General features: G+C 47.4%; 1 protein-coding gene across 6 annotated transcripts in view; it reads right to left on the minus strand.

Moving 5' to 3' along the window:
• Positions 1-25820, minus strand: part of GDPD5 (glycerophosphodiester phosphodiesterase domain containing 5) — a 329762-nt gene that overhangs the window by 187171 nt on the left and 116771 nt on the right. For 4 of the 6 annotated variants that reach the window (XM_045021717.1, XM_045021742.1, XM_045021737.1 and 1 more), the window contains one exon: positions 23237-23411. In XM_045021717.1, the coding sequence (XP_044877652.1) occupies positions 23237-23353 (117 nt within the window). In that variant the 5' untranslated portion in view covers positions 23354-23411. Of the gene's footprint in view, positions 1-23236; positions 23412-24055; positions 24152-25820 lie in introns of those variants that run through there. The other 2 variants (XM_045021726.1, XM_045021732.1) reach the window with 2 other exon arrangements.

The raw sequence follows: 25820 nt of genomic DNA on the forward strand, positions 1-25820 counted from the left end.
ACTACCTTTTCTGCTCAAGGTTCAGATAAGGACAGTCAATTCTCTAATGGAAATACACTACAGTTATTCTCAAGCTGACAGCGATTCACCCATGACAGTAATTCCATCATGATGTGGCAAATGCCTCAATTAAAGGAGTTTAAAGACCATGTAGGCTATTTCAGCCCCTTAGCAGGCTAGTCTTTTGGGAATCCTATATGCTGGCATAATTTAGTATTGCCAGAGACATTAAGAGGAGGTATTAGACCAGTTCAATTTACTGGGTTAGCAAGGCTCTCAAAGCAGCACTTAGGGTGGGAACATTACAGAAGCCTGACAGGAACTGAACCCCACAGCTAATGAGTATTAGGAATTAATAAAATCTGAATAAGCTTTCATCCTGGGGGAACCTTTTCACAAAACAATTATTCACTATCCGACCTCAGTCTTCATCCTCAAAGGACACCTGCACAACACCTTCAAAAGACAAGCCTATGAGCTCAAATTAATATTTTTGCTAGACACTAAAAATTATAGTGTTAAAGATACTGGATTAATTACTTATAGAACAAAAAATGGGGGAGGGTTTAATGACTGTGGGGGGTGTTAACAGGCCACTTCACCTTGAACGGTCCCTTAGAAAGGGTGTTAACTATTTACGCTAGACAATCTCTTCCGCCTTGTATTTAGCTGTGACACTTGGAGTACCTTTTCCAGACCGGAAGAAGAGCTCTGTGTAGTGTGAAAGCTTGCCCCTTTCACCAAAAGAAGTTGGTCCAATAAAAAAAAAAAACCCACACATTCTCACCCACCTTGCCTCTGTAATAAACCTTTAGTGTCTTCTTAGCAACCTTTCCAAGAAAGTACTGAACTTCTTGAGAGAAAAAGGACAAAGTTTAATAACACTAAAAATCCAAGGTCTATTCTTCCCTGGCTTACCCCACCAATTCCAACGGAGTTAGATCAGGGATGAGCTTGGGCCAGCGTTTGAAAGTGTCCTCATGGATGCTGACAACATTATTTTAACTAGCCCTGCAGTGTTGGGTTAATGGGGCAGACACAAGCCATGGTGCAACCTCCCTCTCCCTAACATACCTAGTGGGCAGACAGGGCTTCTGTGCCTCTATGGAATTAGCAAGACAACACCCTGCCTCTGGGGTTAGCAGGAAAGCCTAATGAAAGAGATGGTTGCTCTTGCCCCATCTCAACAAGTATTGTCCTTAATTTGTTTGTTCGTTCCTTTGGGGGGGAGGGGTGTCACACATCGGTGCTTAATTTGTAATAAAAGATGTGCCAGGCCTCAAGCACTTTTTTTTTTTAAACATTCATAACTGATGCAGCGAGGCCAGAGGTGCCAGAGCCATGAACTGCCAAGCCTAGAGGTGCCAGGGCTCAGCCCTGGCACAAATTAAGCACTGTCACATGTTGCAGCAGAGTTGCTGCCTCCCCTATGCACCACGCAAAACCAGATGCAGTAGTTTTACTCTATCAAAAAGGGCACTCAACAGGATTGGAAAAGCAAAATGTTCTGCTTCTATAAATGTGTTTGAGCCTAAATCCATAATTAATGCCCAGCCTACAAAACTCCCAGAATCAGAAATTAGAGGTGGAAGAAGCCTGCTTAGATTAGAGCATTCCCAGAGCAGGATAGTTTCCTGTTACCATACACCCCTCAATGCTCTGCACACTACTTTTAAATGAGTAGTGATGTGGTTTTCACCACTTCTCTTGGGAAACTTCCTGAGTCTAATAGATTTCTGTCACTGGGCCTCAGTGGATCACAGCTGAGAATGCCAAATTCAGGACAAACTGCTGAGAAATAGGGCAGACTCATCCCAAACTGGTGGCCATTAACAAAAAATAAACTTGTTAACCAGTGTGGTGATACAGAAGCATAAGTACATTTCAGCACCTGAATTCTGACAACGCTGTTGAACAGAACAACATAATGAAAGGTTCCCAAGTTTCATAAAGAACAACTTTAAGACCCAGAAAACAGAGATGCCAACCATTCTGGACATATTTTAGGGTTTTATGTGGCCACCTATCACCTTAATATCTGACCACTTGCCATGTAAAGTCAATATCAATAGAATCGTAGGACTGAAAGGGACCTCGAGAGGTCATCTAGTCCAGTCCCTCACACTCAAGGCAGGACCAAGTATTATCTAGACCATCCCTGACAAGGGTCTGTCCAACCTGCTCTTAAAAATCTCCAGTGACAGACATTCCATCACCTCCCTAGGCAATTTATTCCAGTGCTTAGGAAAAACTGCCCGTCAGGGTAGGTAATGTCCAACCTAAGCCACCCTTGCAGCAATTTAAGCCCATTTCCTCTTGTCCCATCCTCAGAGGTTAACAACGTTTCTCTCTCCTCCTTGTAACAATCTTTTATGTACTTGAAAACTTATGGTCCCCCCCTTGAGGAGTCTCTGGCACTTCTCCCCTTTCAGGTCAAAACTCTTCTTGGGTAGGGATTTTTTTGGGGGGAGGAGGGCGTGGGAGGAGAAGGGTTAAGGAATAGAAAGTCTTTCATATTGTGAGCATTTTTTATGTGGAGAGACCATCCCAAGAAGAAAGGTTTTGCAGTGTTTTCTAAAAACAGTTCAACCCTGGATTCACCTGACCTGCTTAATTATAGGAAGAGCTATTGGAGAATGGAGAAACTTAGTGGAAGTGATCCAACGTCACACCAATCCAACACATCACACATGTACCAACCCAGTACTTCCAGAGTGCAATGCTGAAGAATTAAGAATGCTAGTGGGGACGAAGAGTGGCAAGGGCTGGAGGATCCTCAGGGATACCATAATAAGGGCACAGCTGGACATTAGCTCCTCAGACAATATTAAGAATGAGACGCTAACTAACGAGCAATGATGTTGACAGACTAGAGGGAGTTCAGAGAAGAGCATCAGAAAGGACCGGGGAGTTAGACCCAACAGCAGAATATGTTCTTTCAGTCTGGGTGATTTTAAAATAAAGATGCCTCAGAAAGTGTGAATTGCTCATTTTAAGATCCTCCATCATGGATCAATTCATAGCACTGACTCTCCCTGTAAACTGAAAGGGGCAGCAGAGAGAGAGGGTGTTCTCTATCATTCCATAGCTATGTGCAACTCAAGACAAAAAAAAGTTCAAAACTTCAAAAGTTAGGGGATTTTTGCACCATGTTCTGAATATTTGAAAATGGCCAGGTTTTGCAAAATTACATTTTCTAGAGTTTGTCCTTGCATAGGAACATTTAAGTAAAACTGGGTTCTTTCACTCAAACACTTTACCCAGAACTGCTTAGTGGGTCAAGTCTCTCATTTGGTGTTGTCCTTAAAGCCACACTTCAGAGATCCTCGTGATTCCAAGAGAAGCGCAGCTTTCATTGAAAGAAAAGTGAGTTTCTAATCTTCATGGCTGCATTTAAGAGCTTGAAAGATTGACAAATCAGAAGGCAAATAAACCCTAAATCTATTATACTAAAAAAACCCTCATGAAATTTAAACTTATGATTTTTGTGGCCTGGCTCATGATGTTTTCACAAATTGGGGTTGGTAATACAGTAATTCTTCCTTTCTAAGACCCGAGAGGGTCTTCCCCATCTCTGATGTCTAGGATTATTCAGACTATCATGTCTACATGACAGTGCAACTCAGATTGAGCCTCGGGAGCTGCAAGTGACTCTTTAATGTGTCTCCTGCAGCTCTTTGCAGCATATGAATTAAATCCCACAGTGTTTTAATTAACAACCAATCAGGATGCTTTTACTAGGTTATTAACTAATTTTAGTTGACAAAATGATACTGGCTTAGTCATTTTGTTGGGATTATTTTTATATGCTAAATGAAACAATTCACACTACTGTGGCTTTTTTCGGTAATATTGACCACTAATTTGGTTCCTAAAGCACTGAGATCTGCCTATCACTGCTCTATGACTTAGATCACACTGCTCAGGCCACATACCAGGCCAGATATAGCCAACAAGCTATATGAAGTGCTTCAATATAATACAAGTTGTTTAACACACCAAGTTCCACAACCAAGCATTAAGTCAACTGAGCATAGTTCCTAGTTCTCCGCATGCTTTAAAGCATGACAAAAATAGCCATCAAAAGCATCTCTGCCAGGGCACCACCCTTCAGCAGAAGAGTTGCATCATCATGAGTCATCCCAGTTCTGTTTAAAAGCACACGAGAGGGATGAAAGAGAATGAAGAGCGCTCTTCTAGGATGGGGAAATGTGTTCTGGAGTAACCACTCCACCCACAAAGAGGAGTGCTACAGCATTGATTCTCCAGCAACTCCATCGCTCCCCAGAGACAAAGTCTGCTAGTCAGCTCCCTGCTCCCTCTTCCCCCATCCTGCCACAAAGGGCATAATGAACTCGTGGGCACTTCGGTAAGGGAAGCAAAGTCAGTCTGTGCATTGGTGGGAAGATGAGACAATTTGGTTTCCTGTTCTAATTTCTGCTACTAGGACTCGCCACTTTTTCCAACCTATGTTATCATTAGAATGAAGATAGCTTGAAGACGGGGAGGGGGCACATTCCAGACACTGTATAGTCCCTTTCCCCCTTGTCTTTACACATTCTTAGGAAGTGCAGATTTCTTTAATTGAACCAGGGCAAAAATTCCTTCCTGCTGCTCTGAAGGTAGCACAGACCTGTTCTCCCAGACGGCACAAGAACGATGGCTTTGATTGCTCAGTTGCTAGCGATTGCACTAATGCTAAGGCACATGTAGATCACCCGGACTGGTACCAAAGCTCTTCAACTCAAGCCACTGCCATGGTCTCCCATTACATTATTTATGCCTCTGTGTGTGTACCATCGCAGAAGTGCGCAAAGTAATTCCTTACTTCTGCACTACAGCGGGGGCGGCTGGTGGGGCGGTCATGTTGTTTGTGGCACGGGAGGACTAATTTTTTTTTTTAATCCTGCTCCTGTCCCGCCCTGCAATACCCACTCTATTTTTATCCTGCCCCCGCTATTATGGCAGCTGGTCCTGTGAGGCCCCTGGGACCCCAGTTGCTTCGCTCCTCCTCCTCCCCCCACCGGGAAACTCTTGAACCCGCCCACTTTGCGCACCACTGTACCATCGGACACACAGTAACGTGACTGGAGGTTTGGAGCTGTTCTGTTGTGTAATGGGTTTGTCAGCCGAGGCTTTACCAATTAGCCACTGCTTAGAACAGGGCAAGACCGACATTCCAGGCCGCAGGGGGAGGAAGGAGGGGAAGAGCATAGAGAAGGGATATCCCAGGGGCATAGCCACGGATGGGCTGAGGCCCACCCACTTAGCGTCCAGGCCCACCACCCACCCCCGGCTCTGCTCCGGCCCAGCCCTGACCCCGCTCGGCGCTCCAGCTGGGCAGCGGGAGCTAGGCCCGTTCTGCCCGGCGCTCCTGCCAAGGAGCAGGGTCTGGGCGCGAGGGCTTGGCCTGCTCCGGCACTTGCCCACAAGCCCCTGCGCCCCAACCCCGCTCCCCGGCTGGAGCACCGGACACATGGAGCAGGGGTGCCCATTTTTCCCAGCTCCCCACCAAAATTGGCCAGGACCCCTGGGCACTGCCCGTTGGCCCAGTGGCTAATCTGCCACTGGGAGGAGGGTGAGCGGGCAGCCTGGGGGCAGCAGAGGAGATCCTCAAAAAAGGTAGGCCTGCCGCCTCGGGGAGCCGGGCCTGGCGTGGGGCGGTGGGACGGGGAGGGGTGCTGGGCATAGGCACCAAGGTTCTAATCTGCCGGGGGGCGCTCCCCCCTCCCAGCTCTGCCCAGGCCCTGCCCCCACTCCACTCCTTCCCCCAGTGCCCCACCCCGACCCTGCTCCTTCCCACTTCCGCCCGCCTCTTCCAGCCCCATCTCTTGCCACCCAGTTCCACCCCCTCTCTCGAGCGCGCTGCGTCCTCACTCCCTCCCCCCCCAGCACCTCCTGATGCCACGAAACAGCTGATCCGTGACAGAGGGGAGACGCGGGGAGGAAGGGGAAGACGCTGATCGACAGGTCCACTGAGAGATAGAGGCGTTGATGGGGGGCTGCTGGTGGGTGCTCAGCCATCGCCTATGGTGCCGGGAGCCGTGCACACTAGAGAGTGGCGTCTCCTCCTGGAGCTGGGTGCGCACTGTGGCTCCAGGGGGCCCCTGGTCAGAGGCTGGAGACGGGCCCCCTATCCCTCCTGCCCACCTCCTCTCCATCCCTCTATCATTGCCCACCCACCTGAAGTCGGGGCCCACCCAAATGTCCCATCCTGGCTATGCCACTGGAATATCCTGCCACAAAAGTTATGAACAGTAGCTGATCAATAAAGTACCTAAAATGGGTTTGCATTGCAACAAAAATGCCAGTACAAATATCGTATTCTATGTGCACAACAAAAATATACCACAGGGAATTATACTCCACTCATTTGGTAACAGACCAGATCTAATAAGGTATTTTCTCTTCTAAGCTCCTAGGATAGGATCCCATGAAAATAATCTGACACAAAAGCATGAACAGCTTGAAACATCTCAACTGGGATTCAAAGAAAATAATGTCTTAAGTATAGACAAAAGAAACGACCACTAATTAGTTGCACCTTAGATGACTAAATAGATGTTATACACACACACGTTTAAAAAAAAAATTTCCACCACCCTTTTTTGAGCAGGGAGGAGGGGAAGCCCTATATTGTCACTGATCCCAGGTCTCCATTCTTTGGGTTCTTTCTTCGCCAGTGATATCGCTGTTTTAAAAATTACACTTCCCCACACGGGTGCAGTTTAACCACCTTACCCAGGAGGGAAAGAATCTGCATTGCATCTCCATTCAAAAGCTCTGGAAATCAGTTTCACATTGCTAAGGCAAATTACAGGATAATATTTTGAAAGTGTCCTATTAACGTACTAGGTGGTATAACCGTTTTATTAAAGCCTTAAATAGTAGAGCACAGCAGGAAAGATTGGGTTTGTCTGGAATTCGAGGACAACACAGGAACCCCGTTTTTAAGAACAGGTTAGACAAGCACCTGTCAGGAATGGGCTAGTTATTACTTAGTCCTGCCTTAGTCCAGTCCCACACTTCTATGATTCTTTGGCTCCTCATTGACCAGGAGGCTAAAAGAGTCTTAGGCCCTCCCCAAAACATTCAACTTTTGCTTTACATCCAGGCTTGAGCATCAAGCAGGGGGCCTCATTCTAGAGGGCCAGGGAGGGGTTTACAAACCGAACTCCCTCCTCATTTTATATATTCAGAAGGCGGCTTCTATACCATCCCCAGGCTTTCCTCCCAGCCTCCCCAGAGACTCCATCTCCTTTTCCTATTGGTACACCTTGCAGAGCTGACACCTAGTAGCCACTGAGTCGCCTGTCGCTCGCTGATTATTCTGTAGGGTTATAGTAAAGCCCTACCCCAAGGAACAATAGAGTCTACGGACCCCACAAACAAGCGCATGGGTGTAGGAGCCAAGAAATCCTGCAGTGAACTCCCAGCTCTGCTACCAATTTGCCGCATGGCCTTGCCCACTTCACAGCCTTTTGCACTTTACTGAACCCTCTCCCTCCATATGTCTAACAGGGTAATACCTCCATCACAGGGGCATTGTGGGGATTAGCTATTTGTACTGCTTTGAAGATGTGTAGAGCTACACACATGCTAAGTATTAAATAGTTTCCTTTTAACTTGCAGCAAACAGCAGCCTGGGATTTTGATAGCAACCCTTGATTAACGCTGTCAAGAAACTTGATTTAATTGTCTCATTACAGATTGTTCATTCCAGCCTCCCAGTTCTCTTTTATGCAGACCAGGCCCAGATACACCCTGAGCCTGCCAGCACAGAGGTTTCCGTTTTCAAAGATCCCGTGTACTCTGGGGGACGTGTTTAGTTGAAATAGGAATCGGGATTTGCAAGAGGGCTAATGAGTTACCAATATTCAAGAAGCAGGTACTGTAATGCTGAGCCGCAAATCTCTGGTTACACTTCAAAGCAAGGTAGTACAAAGAGCTGGTTATGGGGCTTTAGAAGAGAGAGAAGCCTCTGTTACTCATTGAAAGGCTGTACAAGCAAGTGACCTATTGCAAGGAGAGAGAAAGGGGACAGACTGGAGCCACATAAATTGCACTCTGATAACAATGACAGAATGAAGCGTTAGAAACAGAGCTCGGAGGAAGTGTAGTCCAGCGGTTAGAGGCAGAGAGCCCAGCAGTTAGGACTCCAGGGTTTTTATTTCTGGCTCTGTTACTTACTCTGAGCTCAGGAAAAAGTCACTTTGTACATCTTTGTGCCTCCTTTTCCTGCCCACTTGTGAACTTGGGGGAAAAAATTCCCTCCCGGTGTCCCAGGAGGCTTTGGTGGGGATGGACTGCTTTGAAATCTTTGAATGAAAGGTGCTAAATAATTGCAGCGCAGTAAGAATTACCATTACCGATAATGTGCAAACCAACACTCCTTATTCATCTAAATGCCATCCAGGTTTGGGAGGCAATTTGCAGCATTACCCACAAATCAGGAGACAATCAAAACATCATTGACTATGACTAACTTAAGATCCAGCACTAAACAAACAACTAAGTGGACTAGGAATCTCAGTGGCCTCAGTCCAATGGGATCCCAGAACAGCAGAGCCAAGTAGGGTTGCCAACTTTCTATTTGCAGAAAGCCGAACACCCTTGCCCCGCCCCTTTCCCGAGGCCCTGCCCCCACTCCATCCATCGCTCGTTCTCCCCCACCCTTGCTGATGCGCTCATTTTCACCGGGCTGGGGCAGGGGGTTGGGGGGCAGGTGGCGTGAGGGCTCTGGGGTGGGGCTAGAGAGATGAGGGATCTGGGATGCAGGAGCAAGCCCCAGGCTGGGGCAGGGGGCTCTGGGCTGAGGCAGGGGGTTGGGGCATGGGAGTGGGTGCGGGCTCCAGGCTCTGGAGTGGAGCCAGAGATGAGGGCTCTGGGCTGAGGCAGGGGGTATGGGATCTGGGCTAGGGGGTGCGGGCTCGAGAGTGGGGCCAGAAATGAGGGATTCAGGGTGCACAAGAGGGATCCTGGCTTGGCAGGGGGTTGGGGTCAGAGGGGTGAGGGCTCTGGGGTGGGGCCAGGGTTTGGGGTAGCAGGAGGGGGCTCTGAGCTGGGGCAGGGGGTTGGGGTGCAGGAGGAAGTGAGGGCAGTGCTTACCTTAGGCAGCTCCCAGGAATCTGCTGGTATCTCCCTCCGGCTCCTAAGTGGAGGCTCGACCACATGGCTTTCTGCGCTGCCCACGCCTGCAGGCACCGCCCCCTCAGCTCCCATTGGCCATGGTTTCTGGTCAATGGGAGCAGCTGAGCTGGCGCTGAGGGCAGGGGCAGCGCGCAGAGCCCCCATGGCCATCCCTCCACCTAGAAGTTAGACGGAAATGCCAGCAGCTTCCCGGGAGTTGCATGGAGCCAGATAGGGAGCCTGCCTGTGGCGCTGACCAGACTTTTAACGGCCCAGTCAGTAGTGCTGACCAGAGCTGCCAGGATCCCTTTTTGACTGGGTGCTCAGCAACCCTAGAGCCAAACCACCTTCCCTCTCTTCTCCCCACTTTCCCAGATACCCTCAAATCTTTTCATGACAATCAGGAGTGGTAGAAGCAGGGAGACACAGCGCTGTCAGGAAAGCCTCAATGGCATTAAGAAGCACTTGTGACAGGAGTTAATCCAGACGTAGGCTTTGCTTGGCAGAGCTGCTCGGTGTTGACAGGGATCCAGTGGAATTGTTATCAAAGGGCTCCAAATAAAGAAGGGATTATGATGTCTGTCGGAAGTGCCGTTTGGAGAATGGCATTTTGCTGTCCAAGATATTGGGCCCACTCTTATGTCCCTGAGTGGCTGAGTGAAATTCTTGTGGCATCTCCTCTGCACCCTGAAGAGGCAGAATGTATATTCTCTCTTGAGCAGATCTGTCAATGCCAACATCCTATTCTGAGGAGAGGCAGTGCTGCCTAGCGGTTAGAGCACAGGACTAGGTGTCAAGGCCCTTGGGCTCCGTTCCCCACGCTGCCACTGATTCACCTTACAACAGCTTGACTGCTGTGCCTCACTTTGCCTAGCTGTGAGGAGGCCTCCCTTGCAAATGGTGCTCTGAGACTTGCTTGTAACTCAAAGGCCTCTGGAGAACAGCAAACCAGGAGTGAAGTTATTACATTCACTCCAACAGACAAAAAAAAGTGCCACTAAAAACCATAGTCAATCCCAGCTCCCGAATAAAGATGTTCAGGATCAGAGTTCGGCCCTCAAGTTTGGTGGTGCTGACATGGTCACACTGCACTCATAGAAAACAGTGAGGTGTTAGGGGAGAGCTGGAGAGATTGGGAAGAGGTTGGGCTTTTTCGCCAGGTCTGATGGAACAGGCTCTGGCTCACGGCACTAAGACTAAGCTGTCCATTGGCTTCTCCACACCCAGCACTTGGAGTCACTTCAGCTGATGCAAACGCATCAGGTTCATGAGTCCATCTGGACTATCTGCCATGTCCTACTAAGTGTTGTATCAGGTTGAATCAGCAAAGCTTCATAGAGAGTTTCAATGTCTCCAGGTAAAGGTATCAAATAACATAAAAAGGGGACACCTCTGAGGCAGGAGCACTATGATCCTAGCTAGAGGACTTTTGAAGCAACCTCTCTGTAATGGCCTGGCTAGCAGACATGCCTAATGTCCGACTTCCTTAACCTGCATGATCCATCCTAGTGCAGCAGCACCATGCTCCATGCACAGAGCTGGCTGGTTACATGGTGCTGGCTCTCCTTATACCCAACTGCTTCTTCGTTGCAAACTACTAGCGGTCTGTAAAAGCAACTGGGAATGAGGTCAAAGGAGCCATCTTAGCTACTTCTCGTAAAGGTTGTTGCTATATAAAAGAAGAAACTGGTCAATAGCAATGGCTCACTAGATCTGGAGCTGGCAGATACCAGTGGGAGAGAAAAGTCCCAGGAAGAAGAGAACGAGGCAGCCAGGCAAAAGGACCAGGAGCAAGCAAGTGTGCTTGGGGAAAAGAGGCTGTCACCATCTGGTAAAGAAGCAGAGGGACACCAAAGAACACAATACTCGGGCCAGAAAAAGATCAACTTTTATCCAAAAAGGACACCACACTTACTCAGGGCCGCACAGAGGGGAGAGCAAGGGGGCAATTTGCCCCAGGCTCCAGACCCCACAGGGGCCCCGTGAGCCCTGGCCCGGCGGCGTCCAGGTCTTCGGCGACAGGGGGCCCTTCACTGCTGCCGAAGACGCGGAGCGACTGAAGGGCCCCCCGCCACTGAAATGCCGCCAAAGACCCACCCCGGCGCCAGGTGAGTACAAGCGCCGCAGCTCCCCCGCTTTGCCCCAGGCCTCCTGTATCCTCTGAGCAGCCCCGCACTTACTGCCTGCTAGACAATAGCTTCCAGACACTGCTTCTGCCTGCAAGCAGTTATGGTAGTTGCCATATGAATGTGATCAGTGACAAACAGGAGAAGTTGTTTCTCTGATGACTAATGGGTGGGGAGGTGGTAAAACAGTCTCTGGTCCATGCTATGGAGGTGTTGATAATCCCACAGTGAACGGGCCAAAATACCACCGGTACATCGAATGCGGATTGTACTGTAATTCAAGTGTTTGAATTACAAGGGACAGAGATTTGTTCCTGCCATTGGCCATAAAGAGATGTACACTTAGAACATGTAGAACAGCAGATCAGTTACGTACTTTGCAGCCACAGGATCATTATGCTCTTAGTAATTCCTGACAAGGTCCAGGATTCCCAGCACAGAGGCTGATTCACCAAGTATAAATACTTAAAGTGTATGCAAGGGATTTAAACAACAAAATGTACTAGAGGCATCGGGACAAAAACAGTTCATAAGCAGGGGGAAGCTATGTAAGGGCAGACACAGATTTACATGTCCGCAATTAAGGTCTCAGCGTTATGACAGCAAAACTAAAGAATGTATCCCATGCCAGAGCACAGAAGCAAATAGGGCTATTATTAAATTGGACTCACAGTCATTAAAATTCTTGAACTTTTGTTGTTTACATCATTCCCATCTCCAGCCTGAAACTTATGGTCATAAAATAATCAAATTGACTGAGTCAGTATCCAATCTAAAGCCAGACAGGAACTCCAATCCCAGTGAGATACAGTTCTACACAATTTCATTCTTTAACTTGCAATTTCCTGATGTTTGTGGATTTTCATTGATTCAGAGGCCAGAATGGACCATTGTAATCATCTAGTCTGATCTCCTGTACAACACAGGCTATAGAACTTCGCCAAAATAATTTCTAGAGCAGATCTTTCAGAAAAACATTCAATCTTGATTTTAAAATTGCCAGTAACGGAGAAACCACCATGATCCTCAGTAAATTGAATAAATGAGTAAGGCTACGATTAGTTATGGAGGTCACGGCAGTCACAGATTCCGTGACTTTACCAGACCTCTGTAACGTCTCTGGCTTCAGCTGTCAGCAGCTGAAGCCGGGGCTGGAGGAGGGACTGTGCACACCCCTGCCTTGCAGCTGGGGTTGGAGCCAGGACTGTACACCCCCACCCTGCAGCCAGGGCCACAGACTCCTGCCCTGTTGCAGGGGCTGCAGCTGAGGCCATGTGCCCCTACCCCACAGCTTGCAGCAGAGGCTGCAGCAAGAGCCGTGCACCCCCCTGTGTCTGGGGTTGGAGCCGAGACTACGTGGCCCAGCCCAGCAGCTGCAGCCAGCTCCAGAGTGGGAGCTGTACCCCCACCCCCAGTGGCTGCATGCCCCCACTGAGGCTGTCGTCCCCTCACCTCCCCCCATGGCAGGGGGCTTGGCCTGTCAGTCCCCACCCCACCCATGGTACTCCAGCTGTCATTCTTCCTTCCCCCTACCTTGCCCTGCCCCCGGTTATTTTTAGTGAAGTCACAGACAGGTCACAGGCTGCTGTGAATTTTTGTTTATTGCCCATGACCTCTGCATGACTTTTGCTAAAAGTAACCATGACAAAATCTTAGCCTTACCAATGAGCAATTACTATCTCAGTTAAAAATGTCTGCCTTCTTTACAGTCTGAATTTCTCTAGGTCCAATGGCTAGAAGCTGAAACACATTATACCTTTCTCCACTAGACTGAAGAACAGATTATAAAATATTTGTTCCCCACATAGATACTCAGACTAATCAAGTCACCCCAACCTTCTCTCTGCTACGATAAGTAGATTCAGGTCCTTGAGTCTATCACTATAAGGCAGGTTTTCTAATCCCTTTAATCATTGTTGTTGCTTTTCTCTGAACCCTCTCCCATTTATCAACATCCTTCTTGAATTGCAGGCACCAGAACTGGACAAAGTATTTCAGCAGCAATCGCACCAGTGCCAAATAGATGGAAAATAAACCTCTCTGATCCTACTCGAGATTCCCGTTTATGCATCCCAGGGTCACATTAGCTCTTTTTGGCCATAGCATCATGGCGGGAGCTCATCTTTAGTTTAGTTTAGAGTGCTATCCATTACCTCCAAATCTTCTTCAGAGTCACGGCTTCCCAGGATGGAGTGCCCCATCCTCTAAGTAAGGCCTATATTCTTTGTTCATAGAGGTGCACATTTAGCCACATAAAAACTTGTGCCCAGTTTACCAAGCAATCCATGTTGCTTTGAATCAGTGACCTGTCCTCTATGTTATTTACCACTCTCCCAATTTTGGGGTCATCTTCAAACTTTAATCAGTGATGGTCATTGATAAAAACATTAAATAGAGAAGGACCAAGATCCCTGCAGGACCCCACTGGAAACACGCCCATTTGATGACGATTCCCCACGTAGCCATCATTTAGTCAATTTTAAATCATTTAATGTGTTCCATGTTAATTTTAGATCATTCTAGTTTTTTTAATCAAAATGTCTTGTGCTACCAAGTCAAACACCTTATAAAACTCGAAGTATAGGATATCAGCACCTTTACCTTTATCAATGAATCATGTAATCTCATCAAAAAAGGTATCAAATTAGTTTGACAGGATCTATTTTACACAAACCCATGCTGATTTGCATTAACATTACACTCCCTTTATTCTTTAGGAATTGAGTCCCGTACCAGCTGCTCCACCATCTTGACAGCGACCGATGTCGAGCTGACAGGCCTATAGTTATTAGAGTCATTCCATTTACCCTTCTTTAAAACTGACACAACTATAGCATTTTTCCAGTCTTCTGAAATCTCTCATGCTCCAAGACTTAATAAAAAAATATCAATATTAGCAATCCAACAAGCTCCTCAGCCAGCTCTTTTAAAACTCTTGGATGCCATTTGACTGGACATGCTGATTTAAAAATGTCTAACTTTAGTAGCTTTGGTTTAACATCCACCAGAGATACTAGCAGAATGGAAAGAGTGCTATCACCATATGATGATTCTATATCCTCATCTATTTTTCCCCAAGTACACATCAAATATTTATTGAACACTTCTGTCTTTTCTGCATTATTACTGATAATTCTAGCATTTCCATTCAGTATGGGAGCAATACCATTGTCTTAATTCTTTTTGTTCCCAATATGTTTTAAAAACTCCTTATTACCCTTAACTCTGCTGGCCATAGATTCCCCTTGTGTCTTTCACCTTCCATTATCAATTTTATACAATTCCTATTTTTTATTTATGTTCCTCACTAGAAGCTTCTCCTTTCTTCCATTACTTTTATTTTATTTTTTATAGCTGCTGTCACCTCCCCTCTAATCCAGGTCAGATTTTAACCAGTACAGCCTTTCCTCAGTTGTGGGAATGGGGTATTTAGTAAGGTGATTTTAAATGATTTCCAATCATCATTCACATTTTTCTGATTAAAATTCTTCCTCCCAGAGGATCTGGCTCATAAAAGTGTTTTCAGCTTTGTGAAATTGGCCCTATTAAAGCAGAGAGAGAGAGAGAGAGAGAGATTGCACATTATCAATGTGATCTCATTTTGATTTTTGTGGACTTCTCCAAACATTATAAATGTGATCAAGTCATGATCACTTGCCTAAGCTACCATTAATTTTTCAAGTTCTGTAATCAGTTCCTCTATATGTTAGGACAAGGTTTAACAAAGAGTTCCCACGTGTTAGCTGCATTATATATGACAATTTCTTGACTCAGAAATTCCAAGAATGTTTTGGTACTGGCAGCCTGAGACTTTCAGCATATGTCACTCAGACTGAAGTCCTCTGTGATCACGCAGCTGATTTTCCCTACACATTATAGATAGATGCATAAGGAGATGATCATCCTTTTCCTACTGTGTGATTTGGTGGTCTGTAGCAGACACCAATTAACACTCCATCTTGTGCTTCATCTGTTCGGACATTGGATTCATAAGCATTCAAACCCATTTACTTCTGAGTTATCAGTGACTCAAACAGGCAATGCCATTTTTGACAGTGCCACTCCCTTCCCCTTTATACCTTCAATCCTTCCTAAAATCAGTGGTTATAAGCTATTTAACATTCTATTTGTGTAGATCATCCACCAAGTTTCAGTATGACCAGCTAGATTGAATTTAAGCTCATAAATGAGCCATTCCAGTTCCTCTTGTTCGTTACCTTGGCTCCTAGCACTGCTATGCAGGCAACTCAAGCATTTCATCTCTTCGTGTCCTTTGGTTCCTTGATTTGTTCTCAATATGCTGACTGCTCATATCTTCCCCATTTTTACCCTCCCCTTTTATTATCAGTTTAACCCCCCGCACGACCATGCTAGCCAGCCTGTCCCCATGGAGATTAATCCCCCTTCTACTGAGGTGGAGGTCACCCGAACTCCTAGAAGGCCAATGTTGCAAAAAACCAAAACCCCCCACCCTATACCAGCACATCCTGATTTTAAAGAGACATGCTCAGGTTATTTCCCTTCCTTCACTACATGAATTGTGTTTAGCCACCAAAAGGCTGTGGATTGCAGCTGTGTTTGACAGGTATGTGGAGGGTTACGTTAGTTTGTTTATAGCTCCTTTCAATACAAAAGACACCAAGCCTGTTTAACACACGCATGCACAATACAGCTAGAGGAAGGAGAAGGTGTTTTTCCCCCCCACATAACTGGGAAAATTCCTAGAAGTGCCATAAAGTCTAATGCCCCTACATAGCGGAGAGGACCTCTGGGATTAAGGTCTTATCTAAAAGACTCATCCAGTGTCAACCACATGATTGTCTTCTCTTAGGATTTCAGACAGCTGGGATTGAAATCCACTGACTTGGATGCTTATTCCAACTATCCAACCTTTCTGACACTGCACACTTGGGTTGGATATATCACAAAGAAAGACAATTTCCTGGTTTTGGTGGCCTAATATGGTACTTCAGCACTTCCACTTCTAGCCAATAGCCAGAAGTGCAGAGTAGGTAAAAGTGATGAGAGAAGAGTATTTAACCCAGTAGCTAGCACGGGACATTTGGACGGGCCTCGACTTCGGATGAGCGGGCAATGATGGGGGACCAGGAGTGAGGGGCAAGAGGGATGCGGGGACCCGCCTCCACACACTCCCTCTAGCCAGCCTTGCGGGGGGGCAATGGACACTCTGGTTAGGGGCCCCACGTGTGCACCCGGCTCCAGGAGGAGATGCTACCCTCCTGCGCGCATGGCTCCCGACACCTGGCCCCATCCCAGGCCCAACTCCCTGAGGCAGCAGGCCTATATTTTCTGATGATCACCGCCACGGGGCCAGGTGACCACCTCCTCCTGCTGTGACGTGCGTGCGCAACGCACTCATCAGGAGCTCCACTGCTATGCCACGGTTGGGCGGGGTGGTTACCCGCTCCTGCCCTGCGGAGCTTGAAACAGCCCAGGAGAGGGCTGTGGCTGGGGCAAGAAGCCTGGGCTGACTGGGGAAAGCAGGCTCAGCTGTGGCCACGCCCCAATCAGGCCCAGCTGGCCCCTATAACAGGCTGTGAGCCAGAAGCCCAGTAAGTCTCCCTCTGCTTGGAGAGGGAGAAGGGCCTGGCTGCAGGGACCTAAGCAAGACACCTAGATTGGGAGTAGGGCTGGGGAAGGGCCAGAGGAGCTGGGAGCTCCGGCCTGGAAAGCCCCAGGCTGCAGGCCTGACTATAGGCCGAATAGGTGCAGGGTTGCAACAGGGCAGCCCATGGGTAGGCAGAGGCAGCAGGTCCGAACCCCTTTGCCTGTGATGAGTGGCTGATACTGCAGTCTGCCCCAGTGAACAGGGGCTAGATGGAGACTGAGCAGTAGCCAAGACTGAGGCAAAGTGAGGCTAGCAGGTGGGGGTTCCCCGAGGAGGGGGAGACCCAGAACTGTGGGGGTCCTTCCAGGGGGCAGCACCCAGTTAAAGGGGCACCGGGAGGGACACAGGGGCCAGCAGTGGCGGCGAGACACCAGCCTGAAGAGGGCGCTCCGGAGGCTGGATGCTAATTCCCGAGGACAACCAGCAGGAGGTGCCACCGGGTGAGTCTGCGCACGGTTACAAGGGGGTGTGCACCCAGCGTGCAGCATCCTCCAGGTCTGGGCTGGGGCCGGAGGAGAGATGGGGCTGGGCGGTGGGCCTGGATGCTAAGTGGGTGGGCCACAGCCCACCCAGGCCCACCCACAGCTACACCAACCCACAGCAACTGGTTTAACCTCACGTTTTTAAACCACAAAAAGTTTCAGTTGGTGTCTGAGTGGCGATTTAGAGGATTTGCCTCCCCCACAACCCAAGAAGCTGGTCACCAAAATCCATTAGATATTTTAAAATTACTGAGATGCAACCGACCTCTAAAACAGCTGGTTTATTTTTGCTACACGGATTGACAAGAAATTACTGATTACACTTGGATTTTGTCGACTTCTCCAAACAAAAATTCCTCTCCCAGGGATGAGATTTGAGGCACTCAGACGAGACGATTACAGGAGCAATAGAACCACATTACAGTGAACAGAACAGACTCTGAACACGTTTGTTTTCTTATACATGTTCACTGCCCTTGTACAACAGCAAAAGAGCAGTGCCTTCTATTTTACGTCAGAATGAGATGCCTGCTTTACACCAGTGTGAAAAGAGAATCAAACCCTCTAATCCCACATTTTATCCCCAGTGGATTTTTTAAAAAAAGACTGAAGCTGCGGCAGAATCTGAACTACAGCACTGCCAGTGAATGCTGCTGTAAAACTAATACCCAGCATCAGGTCAGTTAAGGTAAACGCCTGTGAGCTACATTTAGACCACACATTTATACACTGCAATTGGAAAGACTGCTCCCTGGGTGTTTCATTGCTAGGAATCCATCAACTTGAGAGTTTGGTCTGGTGACTACCTACGGAAATTGCTATTGCTGCATTAGATCTTTCAAAGCACAAATGGCAACTATATGCCAAACAGAGTTTGTACTGGTCCCTCACACCTCTAGGGCTGCAAATCATACGCTGGAGCAGGATGTCTCATTAAGATGAAGCACTGATCTAATCAGAACTTCCTTATTCGAGTACCTTCTGACAAAGCTGTCACTAAATCATTTGTTTCATGCCAAGTAGGACGCTAGCAGGAATAATGCGAGAACACAAGCAAAATTGTTTCCTTTTTATGAAGACTCCAATTAATATTTTAAAAGCATGAAAGGCAAATCTCGCCAGTAGGTTAGGAAAACCGCACTTAACAGAAAAGGAGCTTCAAGCCTTGCAGCTGCTACTCATCCGTCAAAATTAATACAAAAAGGAAATCAAATGTGCAAGACGCATGTGGCCTTTTTTCTTTCAAAAGGTTATAGAAGGGTAAGAGACAATTACAATTTCACGCCGCTCTCTAACGAAAATGTAGAACTCAAGCTTACAATTAAAATTCTCATTTTCATATAAATCTTCCACACAGCAGGAAGCCTGAGCTGCATTGTTATAAGGTGCAAGGGTGGGGGGAGGTGACTTTAAAACCTTGACTCTTCACTAGGATCTCGATCCACATGGACTTCACTGGAGATCTCCAGGGTGTTCTAGCCTTCCGGCCTGTATCCACGCCAGCCAAGCAGGCTGCATTTCACAATGGCACTCCCTCCCACAACTGCTGTTGAAAGCTGTTTTTCTGCTTGTCTGCACAGGGTAAGTAGACTTCACCATCCCATGCAGCAATCCATGGTGGTTTTAGAGTACAACAAAGGGTCAAATGCACCTTGCTACAGTGACTGAGTTTATTGTCCATATCAATACGGCTACCGTTTAAACACGGCCGAAGGTGGACGCAGCGGGTAGTCTGATTCCGATTGTCGAATGCTGCTCTTGGTGAGCGTGGGCAGAGCTTAGCAGTACACCAACCACCACACAATAAGTTATACTGAAAACAGAGGAGAGTCCTAAGCGTAGCTGAGAGTGTAACTGCCGCCAGCAGCCGCTGTCTCCTTGCAACTACAGGGCAAGGATAGAACTGCACCAACTACAGATTTTCATAGAGGGCAGCCGTACCGAACAATTTTTTACTCATCAGGCAATGAGGATACAGGCACAGAAATTTCACGGTTGGATGTTCATCGTTTTGAAATGATTAACATATGTACATTGCTATCCTTAATTAAGTGCACGGCTTTGGGATCCTGGCTAGTTGCCAAAAATGCCCATGGAATCAAGGAGACTGGGCACCCAGAACAACAAATCAATAGTTAGAGTTCACCATACTAGGACTACTGCTTAGCTCTGGACCACCATCATCTTAGTAGCAAATGCCCAAGTAATAGCCACTATTTGAGCTTTGGTTCACATCCACCCACCTGCACAAAATTTCAGTGATTAAACAGATTTAGGGCAAATTCAGTCATTACTTAGTATGTTTAAATATTCAGGGACAGGTTCTCCTACCCCTACTCAGCGTCAGTAACATCCTACTCCTCAGGTGGTGCAATTAAAGTCGGAGGAGCTACTTGAAGAGTAAGGTACTAGCACGAAAGAAAAACTATTCTAATGCTTCAGGCAGCAGATTACCACTTCCAAATTATTTCTGTATTCCTGATACTCGAGTGCTCTCTGACAGGAACTTGGCATGGTGTGACATATGGGATGCCTATGTCCCATCACCCTCTGGTGAAAGGTCCACCCAGCAGATAAAGGTACCTGCTACTTTCACCGCCACAACCTGCAGGAGGTTTCTTTTTGCTAATGTGACTGAGATGTCTCTTTTTGAAGCTGAAAATCAAAAGGTTCCAATCCAGCTCTGCTTATGTGCACACATTGGTAGGTATATCCGTTCTCTGTGCCACATGGATGCCCTATGGCAGGAAGAGGAATGAAAGTTGAGGAAGAATGGACAGACAGAGGATGCAAGAACAAAGCCTAGGAAAAAATACTCAAGAACCAAATCAAAAGCAGGGAGGTACACAGCCTCTACTTTTTATTTATTTTTAAGTGTTGTGACAATGCTTCATTCTAGGCATTAACATCTGTCTATTTGTTTTCTTCTACAATAGTACAGGATTTTCAGGAAGACTACAAATAAGGCCTCTTAGAATCTCAGTTTAGTCTGGCCCTACCTAACTTTGTTTAACTCACTAACTCTTTCCCTTCTTGCTCGCTACTTCAAGCTCTGAGACTCTGTATGGACAAGCAGAGCAAAATTAGCTGAACCATGCAGTGTAGTTAAGGTTGCCAATTCCTCTCTTACCTCTCAGAGAGCTGATGTCCACATGGGAGGACGTAAAAAGTCCAGTGCAAACAGCTTTACACAGTGTATTAAATTTCTTTAGCATAACTGTAGATTCATGATTCAATCTTGTGGAGGACAATTTATGGCAACAAAACCAAGATTAGTGCAAGACAGAGTGAGTTTCACTTGAAAATTAGGACTGCGCGTACCCCCTCTCTCTTGAACAGTATCCTTACTACCAATCTTTAGCTACTATATTTTGTGTTCTGGCTAATAGGTTTCTCTATTTTTAAAGCCCTTCTTAAAGGGTGTGAACAGCTAACTTAACTCTGCTCCGCCACTGGACACAATTCACAATCAAGCATTTTGGCAAAAGCCTTTTAGTGCGGTGTAGTAGTTCTACTTAACACTGTATTTCTCAACATTCTGACCCTGTTTCCTGGTCATGTTTTAAATGCTTTTAATAACAGTTGCTACAGCAAAACTCTGAGCATTGAGAAACAAACAAGATCTCCTAGAGGGGAGGAGTTGAGCATATCAGTGTGTTCAAAGCTTTTTTTAGGCCCAGTGTAGATTTGTTTTTAAAGTAGTATGCACTAGAAACTGTAGAATGGTGAAATGAGCGATGCAGCAGTACCTGATCTAAGGAGTAAGATATATTTAGTGCTGTCCAGAGGGTTGGAATAAAGAGGCATTTGTAACGTACGAGCATTCAGACTTTTCACAGTCTTGCTTCAAGTGGATTTAGTGTTCATGAAGGTGCCACATGGACAGTTCGAGATTTTCTTTAGCCATAAAACAGGTGCAGCACTAGCAGCAGTATAAGCTTCACCATATACCTCTGTCAAAATACCTCAACTCCACCCTGGAAGGGCTGGAAATCCCCTCTGTAACAAGGGAATAGTCTGGTTTCCATAGCCTGTTCAGTCCCAGCTAGTGCTCACTGTTCTGCTTTCCTCCAAGTACAATGAAACCACTCAACACCTTCCGCAACCTAACTGCAGAAACTCAGCACTGCCTGTGGTATGCATCTCAGAGCTGGCCGCTCCAGGAAGCAAAAATGCACTCGAGGTTTGAAGTACCCAAGACTGAGGATGCTAATAATAAATAAAACTTTATGAATATTTCACTCTTATCAATAGATCTCAAAGAACTTAATGAAGAAGATTGGTATTATCATCCCTCATTGCACAAAGTGGGTAACTAATGGAGGCAGAGAGAAATTACTCCTGGGGGAATTGGCACTGCCCGTGCACAGAATTCATGTTCCCCGCAGAAAAATGACTTTGACAGGGAAGCAAAGGGAAGCTGCCAGAGCAGTCAGGTACCACTCCCTAGCTGCACAGGTACATTGTTTCAGGCACCCGGAGCAGGCAGAGGAGAGGTAAATCACTGCAGGGCTGGAGACACCCCAGCCAGTGGCTCCTACCCTGAGCCGGGATCAGATGCAAGTCCCACACCCAGAAACCTCCCCCAGCTGCAGGAAGCTCAGCATCCTCTCCAGCTTCCTGCCCTCATCACTCCTGAACTGTGGGGGGAGGGGTCACTGTACAGGGAGCTGCTCCCCCATCCGCCCAACCCCCATGCATCTGTGCACGCACATACCCAAATATCCCTGCCAAGCCTCACCCCGTACACCAGAACCCCCGCCCCAGCCCTCTATACTTGAACCCCACCCCACTGAACCTCAACCTCTACATCAGGATCCGCCCGGCACCCAGATCCCCTGCCTCCAGACCTCCACCCCTGCACCCAGACCACCCCCCACTGAACTCTCTGCATTCAACCCCCCACCCTGATGAGCCTCACCCCCGGACAACCCTGAACCCCCACATCCAGACCCCCACACCACTGACCCCCCACTAGCTGCACCCAGACCCACACTCCACCAAGCCCCACTCCCCCAGCACCCACACCGCCCTGCTGAGACCTCCACACCCACACCCTTCCACTGAGACCCAACCACTTTCACCTGGAAGCCCCTGCAGAGTCCCCTGCACCTGGACTTCTGCAGAATTTTAAAATATTGTGCACAGAATTTTAAATGTTTTGGCGCAGAATGCCCTCAGGAGTAAGAGATGAAGTGACTGTTCCAAGGTCACCCAGCAGGCCAGTGATAGAGTTGGGAACAGAACCCAGGTCCCCTCAAGTCCCAGTCCAGTGCTCTGCCCACTAGGCCACACTGCTTTGAAGGGGAACCCAGGTGCAGTACTGCAGCTCAATTAGCTGCCTCAGCCCCAACAGTGGCTATGCAATCAGAATTGCTTCACCAGGGAGATAACATCTGCCAGCCAGGAAGCCATAGGCTCTTAAACAGAACAAATTAAACAAAGGAGAGAGAATGGAAGTCTCCTCATAAATGCAAAGGCAGAACAGAGATATTAAAATGAGAGGTCATGACACAAGCTGACAAGGGCCATGTAATTCACAAGCCTGAAGACTGAAAATGGGGATACACGCATCCTCTTCTGCCACAGCAACAAAGGGTCAGGAACACTAATGGTTTTTGTTAAAAACGCATGCAGCCTTTAACTCAAAGAAATCCCAAGGACATTGGGGCCAGTAATCTCTATTCTTCACTTCAGTAACACATAAAGCAGCCAGGCTGCATAGCACCAGCGCTATTGAGAGCACTTTTAAAAACTGAAGCCTAATTTCACATTCAAGGCCAGCCTTCAGGTGCTCCATGCCTGGCTATCCATTCAAAAAATTAATACGAACAAGGGATGCATAGGGGAGGAGAAAACCCTTTACCAACCTTTGTGGTGTCATCATGTGACCGCTGGTACCGTTTCCAACGGCAGCCATAGATCCCAGTCAGGCATGACAAACACAACTGCGGCTCGTAGTACTGTAGTGGTTGGTGTTTAACCATGCTCTTTCCAGCTCTTCAGTAGCACGCTATCAGAAATCCATCAAGCCTTGGGAGCACCCTGAAAAGAGAAAAAAGAGGGAAGGTGTGACATCAGAGATCCTTTAAAATGGATGGAAATGATGGAAGCGGAACGTGGTTCGTAGTTAGAACTGGAGAATGGTCGTCAGGACTCCTGGGTTGTATCCCCAGCTTTGCCAGGATCTTGGGCAAACTGTCCATCTCTATTAAAGTTTATATTTGAAAAATGTCTACTTGTGGTGCTGGCACTACACTGAATGAAGTGATGACACGTCAATAAGACTATTGTTTACTTTTTGCACTACTCACAGCCTGGACAATTAAATCTCTTTGCATTTTAATATTAAGGTCCAGATCCTCAGCTGGTACAAGTCTATGTCACTCGACTGAAAATGGAACTACAGATGAGGATCTGGCCCCAAGTATGTAGTGGTGTCTGGAAAGCAAGCCAAGTTCAGGTTTCAAGCGGTCTCTTGCTTCCTACACTGGTGAGTCGGAGAGGCAGCGTTCTCAGGAGCGCACTGCATGTCCCTCCCAATCCACTCCAACCAGTGCTTTGAATGGTACTGCTGAGACCTGCAGCTGGCTGAGGGCCCTTCCCATTACACACACACACACACACACCCATTCTCTCCCCCAAAAGGATTTACGCATTAAGTGCCCAAAGAGTTGCATATACTCAACTATCATTACCGTGACACACTTAAAGGGCTACTTTTCCCTGGCCCTCCTAGCCTCCTCCACCCACACCCCCATGGGAACTCAGGCATTGTGTTCTGCCGAGTTCCACTGAATACCTTGAGAAACATTCTGTAACTAACGACACTGATTCTATGCCGTGTATGTCACAAAGCTACTGTTTATATTTATACGCCTGCTTTCATCTCAGCTGAGATCTGTAGCCAACATCCTTAGTTATCCAATGGATTTTACTATTAAAAATCAGCATTAGCAAAAGGGAACCTACGATTTATTGCCTGCACAATTGACACTGATGCTTGGAAACCTGGCATATTGTACACAACTACTGCTCGGTGGTAGCAATTGTGGTGCTCTCCATTCCCTTCCCACACCCCGTACCAATCCCCCCTCACTCATGTTTGAGTATTTTCTACGTGGACAGTAAATCTTTACGTAAGGCCAACAGATCCTGGTCATTGGCGGGTAGGATCGAACCTGAGACCTTAGCTTAGCATATGAGTGTCTGCTCCAGGAGCTAAAAGCCACATGGCTCATAGCTGAGGGTGTAGTAGACTCAATCTCTAGATCAGTGATCCCCAAACTTTTCAGGGTCATGCCCCCCCTTACCAATGTCCACACACACACACCCCCGAGTCGGTACCAGGAGCAGCTCCCGGGAGGTGGGGAGGGAAGAGCATATTGATAGGGGTAAGAGCCATGACTCGGCTGCAGTCAGAGCTGAGGCTGGGGGCCGGGCCAGGACCCGGGACCACAGCCAGAGCAGAGCTGGGAGCAGAGCAGGGCTGGGTGGTGCTTCCTCCCCACCCCTCATTGGGGCAGGCTGGCCCAGCCCGCCCCCCCCCCCACACACTCCTCTGTGCCCCCCTAAGGGGGGCATGCCACAGAGTTCAGGGACCTCTTCTCTAGATGATCTAGGTGCCACCAGAGGGGACAGAGTGCCAGACCAATCAGGCAGGATTACACCTACAGAGCTCCCCACCCCGTAACTGCTGTGCTTCCTTTCACCCTGGATCCCATGTGTTCAGTTCTGGATATTTCCAATGGAGTGTCCAGTGTTTGGCACCTCCACCGGTATTGGAGACAGCAAGCCCATCTAGCCCAGTATCCTGTCTTCCGACAGTGGCCAATGCCTGATGCCCCAGAGGGAATGAACAGAACAGGTAATCACCAAGTGATGCATCCCCCGTCGCTCATTCCCAGCTTCTGGCAAACAGAGGCTAGGGACACCATCCCTGCCCATCCTGGCTAACAGCCATTGATGGACCTATCCTCCATGAGCTTATCTAGTTCTATTTTGAACCCAGTTATAGTCTTGGTGTTCACAACATCGTCTGGCTAGGAGTTCCAAAATTTGACTGTGCGCTGTGTGGAAAAAAAATACTTCCTTGTGTTTGAAACCTGCTGCCTATTAATTTCATTTGGTGATCCCTAGTTCTTGTGTTATGAGGAGTAAATAACACTTCCTTGTTCACTTTCTCCAAACCAGTCATGATTTTATAGACCTCCATCATATCCCCCCTTAGTCGTCTCTTTTCCAAGCTGAAAAATCCCAGTTTTATTAATCTTTCCTCATATGGAAGCCGTTCCATACCTCTAATAAGTTTTGTTGCCCTTTTCTGTACCTTTTCCAATTCCAGTACATCTCTTTTGAGATGGGGTGACCACATCTGCACGCAGTATTCAAGATGTGGGCGTACTATGGATTTATATAGAGGCAATACGATATTTTCTTGTCTTATTATCTATC

The sequence above is a fragment of the Mauremys mutica genome, chromosome 1, assembly GCF_020497125.1.
Source record: "Mauremys mutica isolate MM-2020 ecotype Southern chromosome 1, ASM2049712v1, whole genome shotgun sequence".
In the NCBI taxonomy this organism is placed as follows: Eukaryota; Metazoa; Chordata; order Testudines; family Geoemydidae; genus Mauremys; species Mauremys mutica.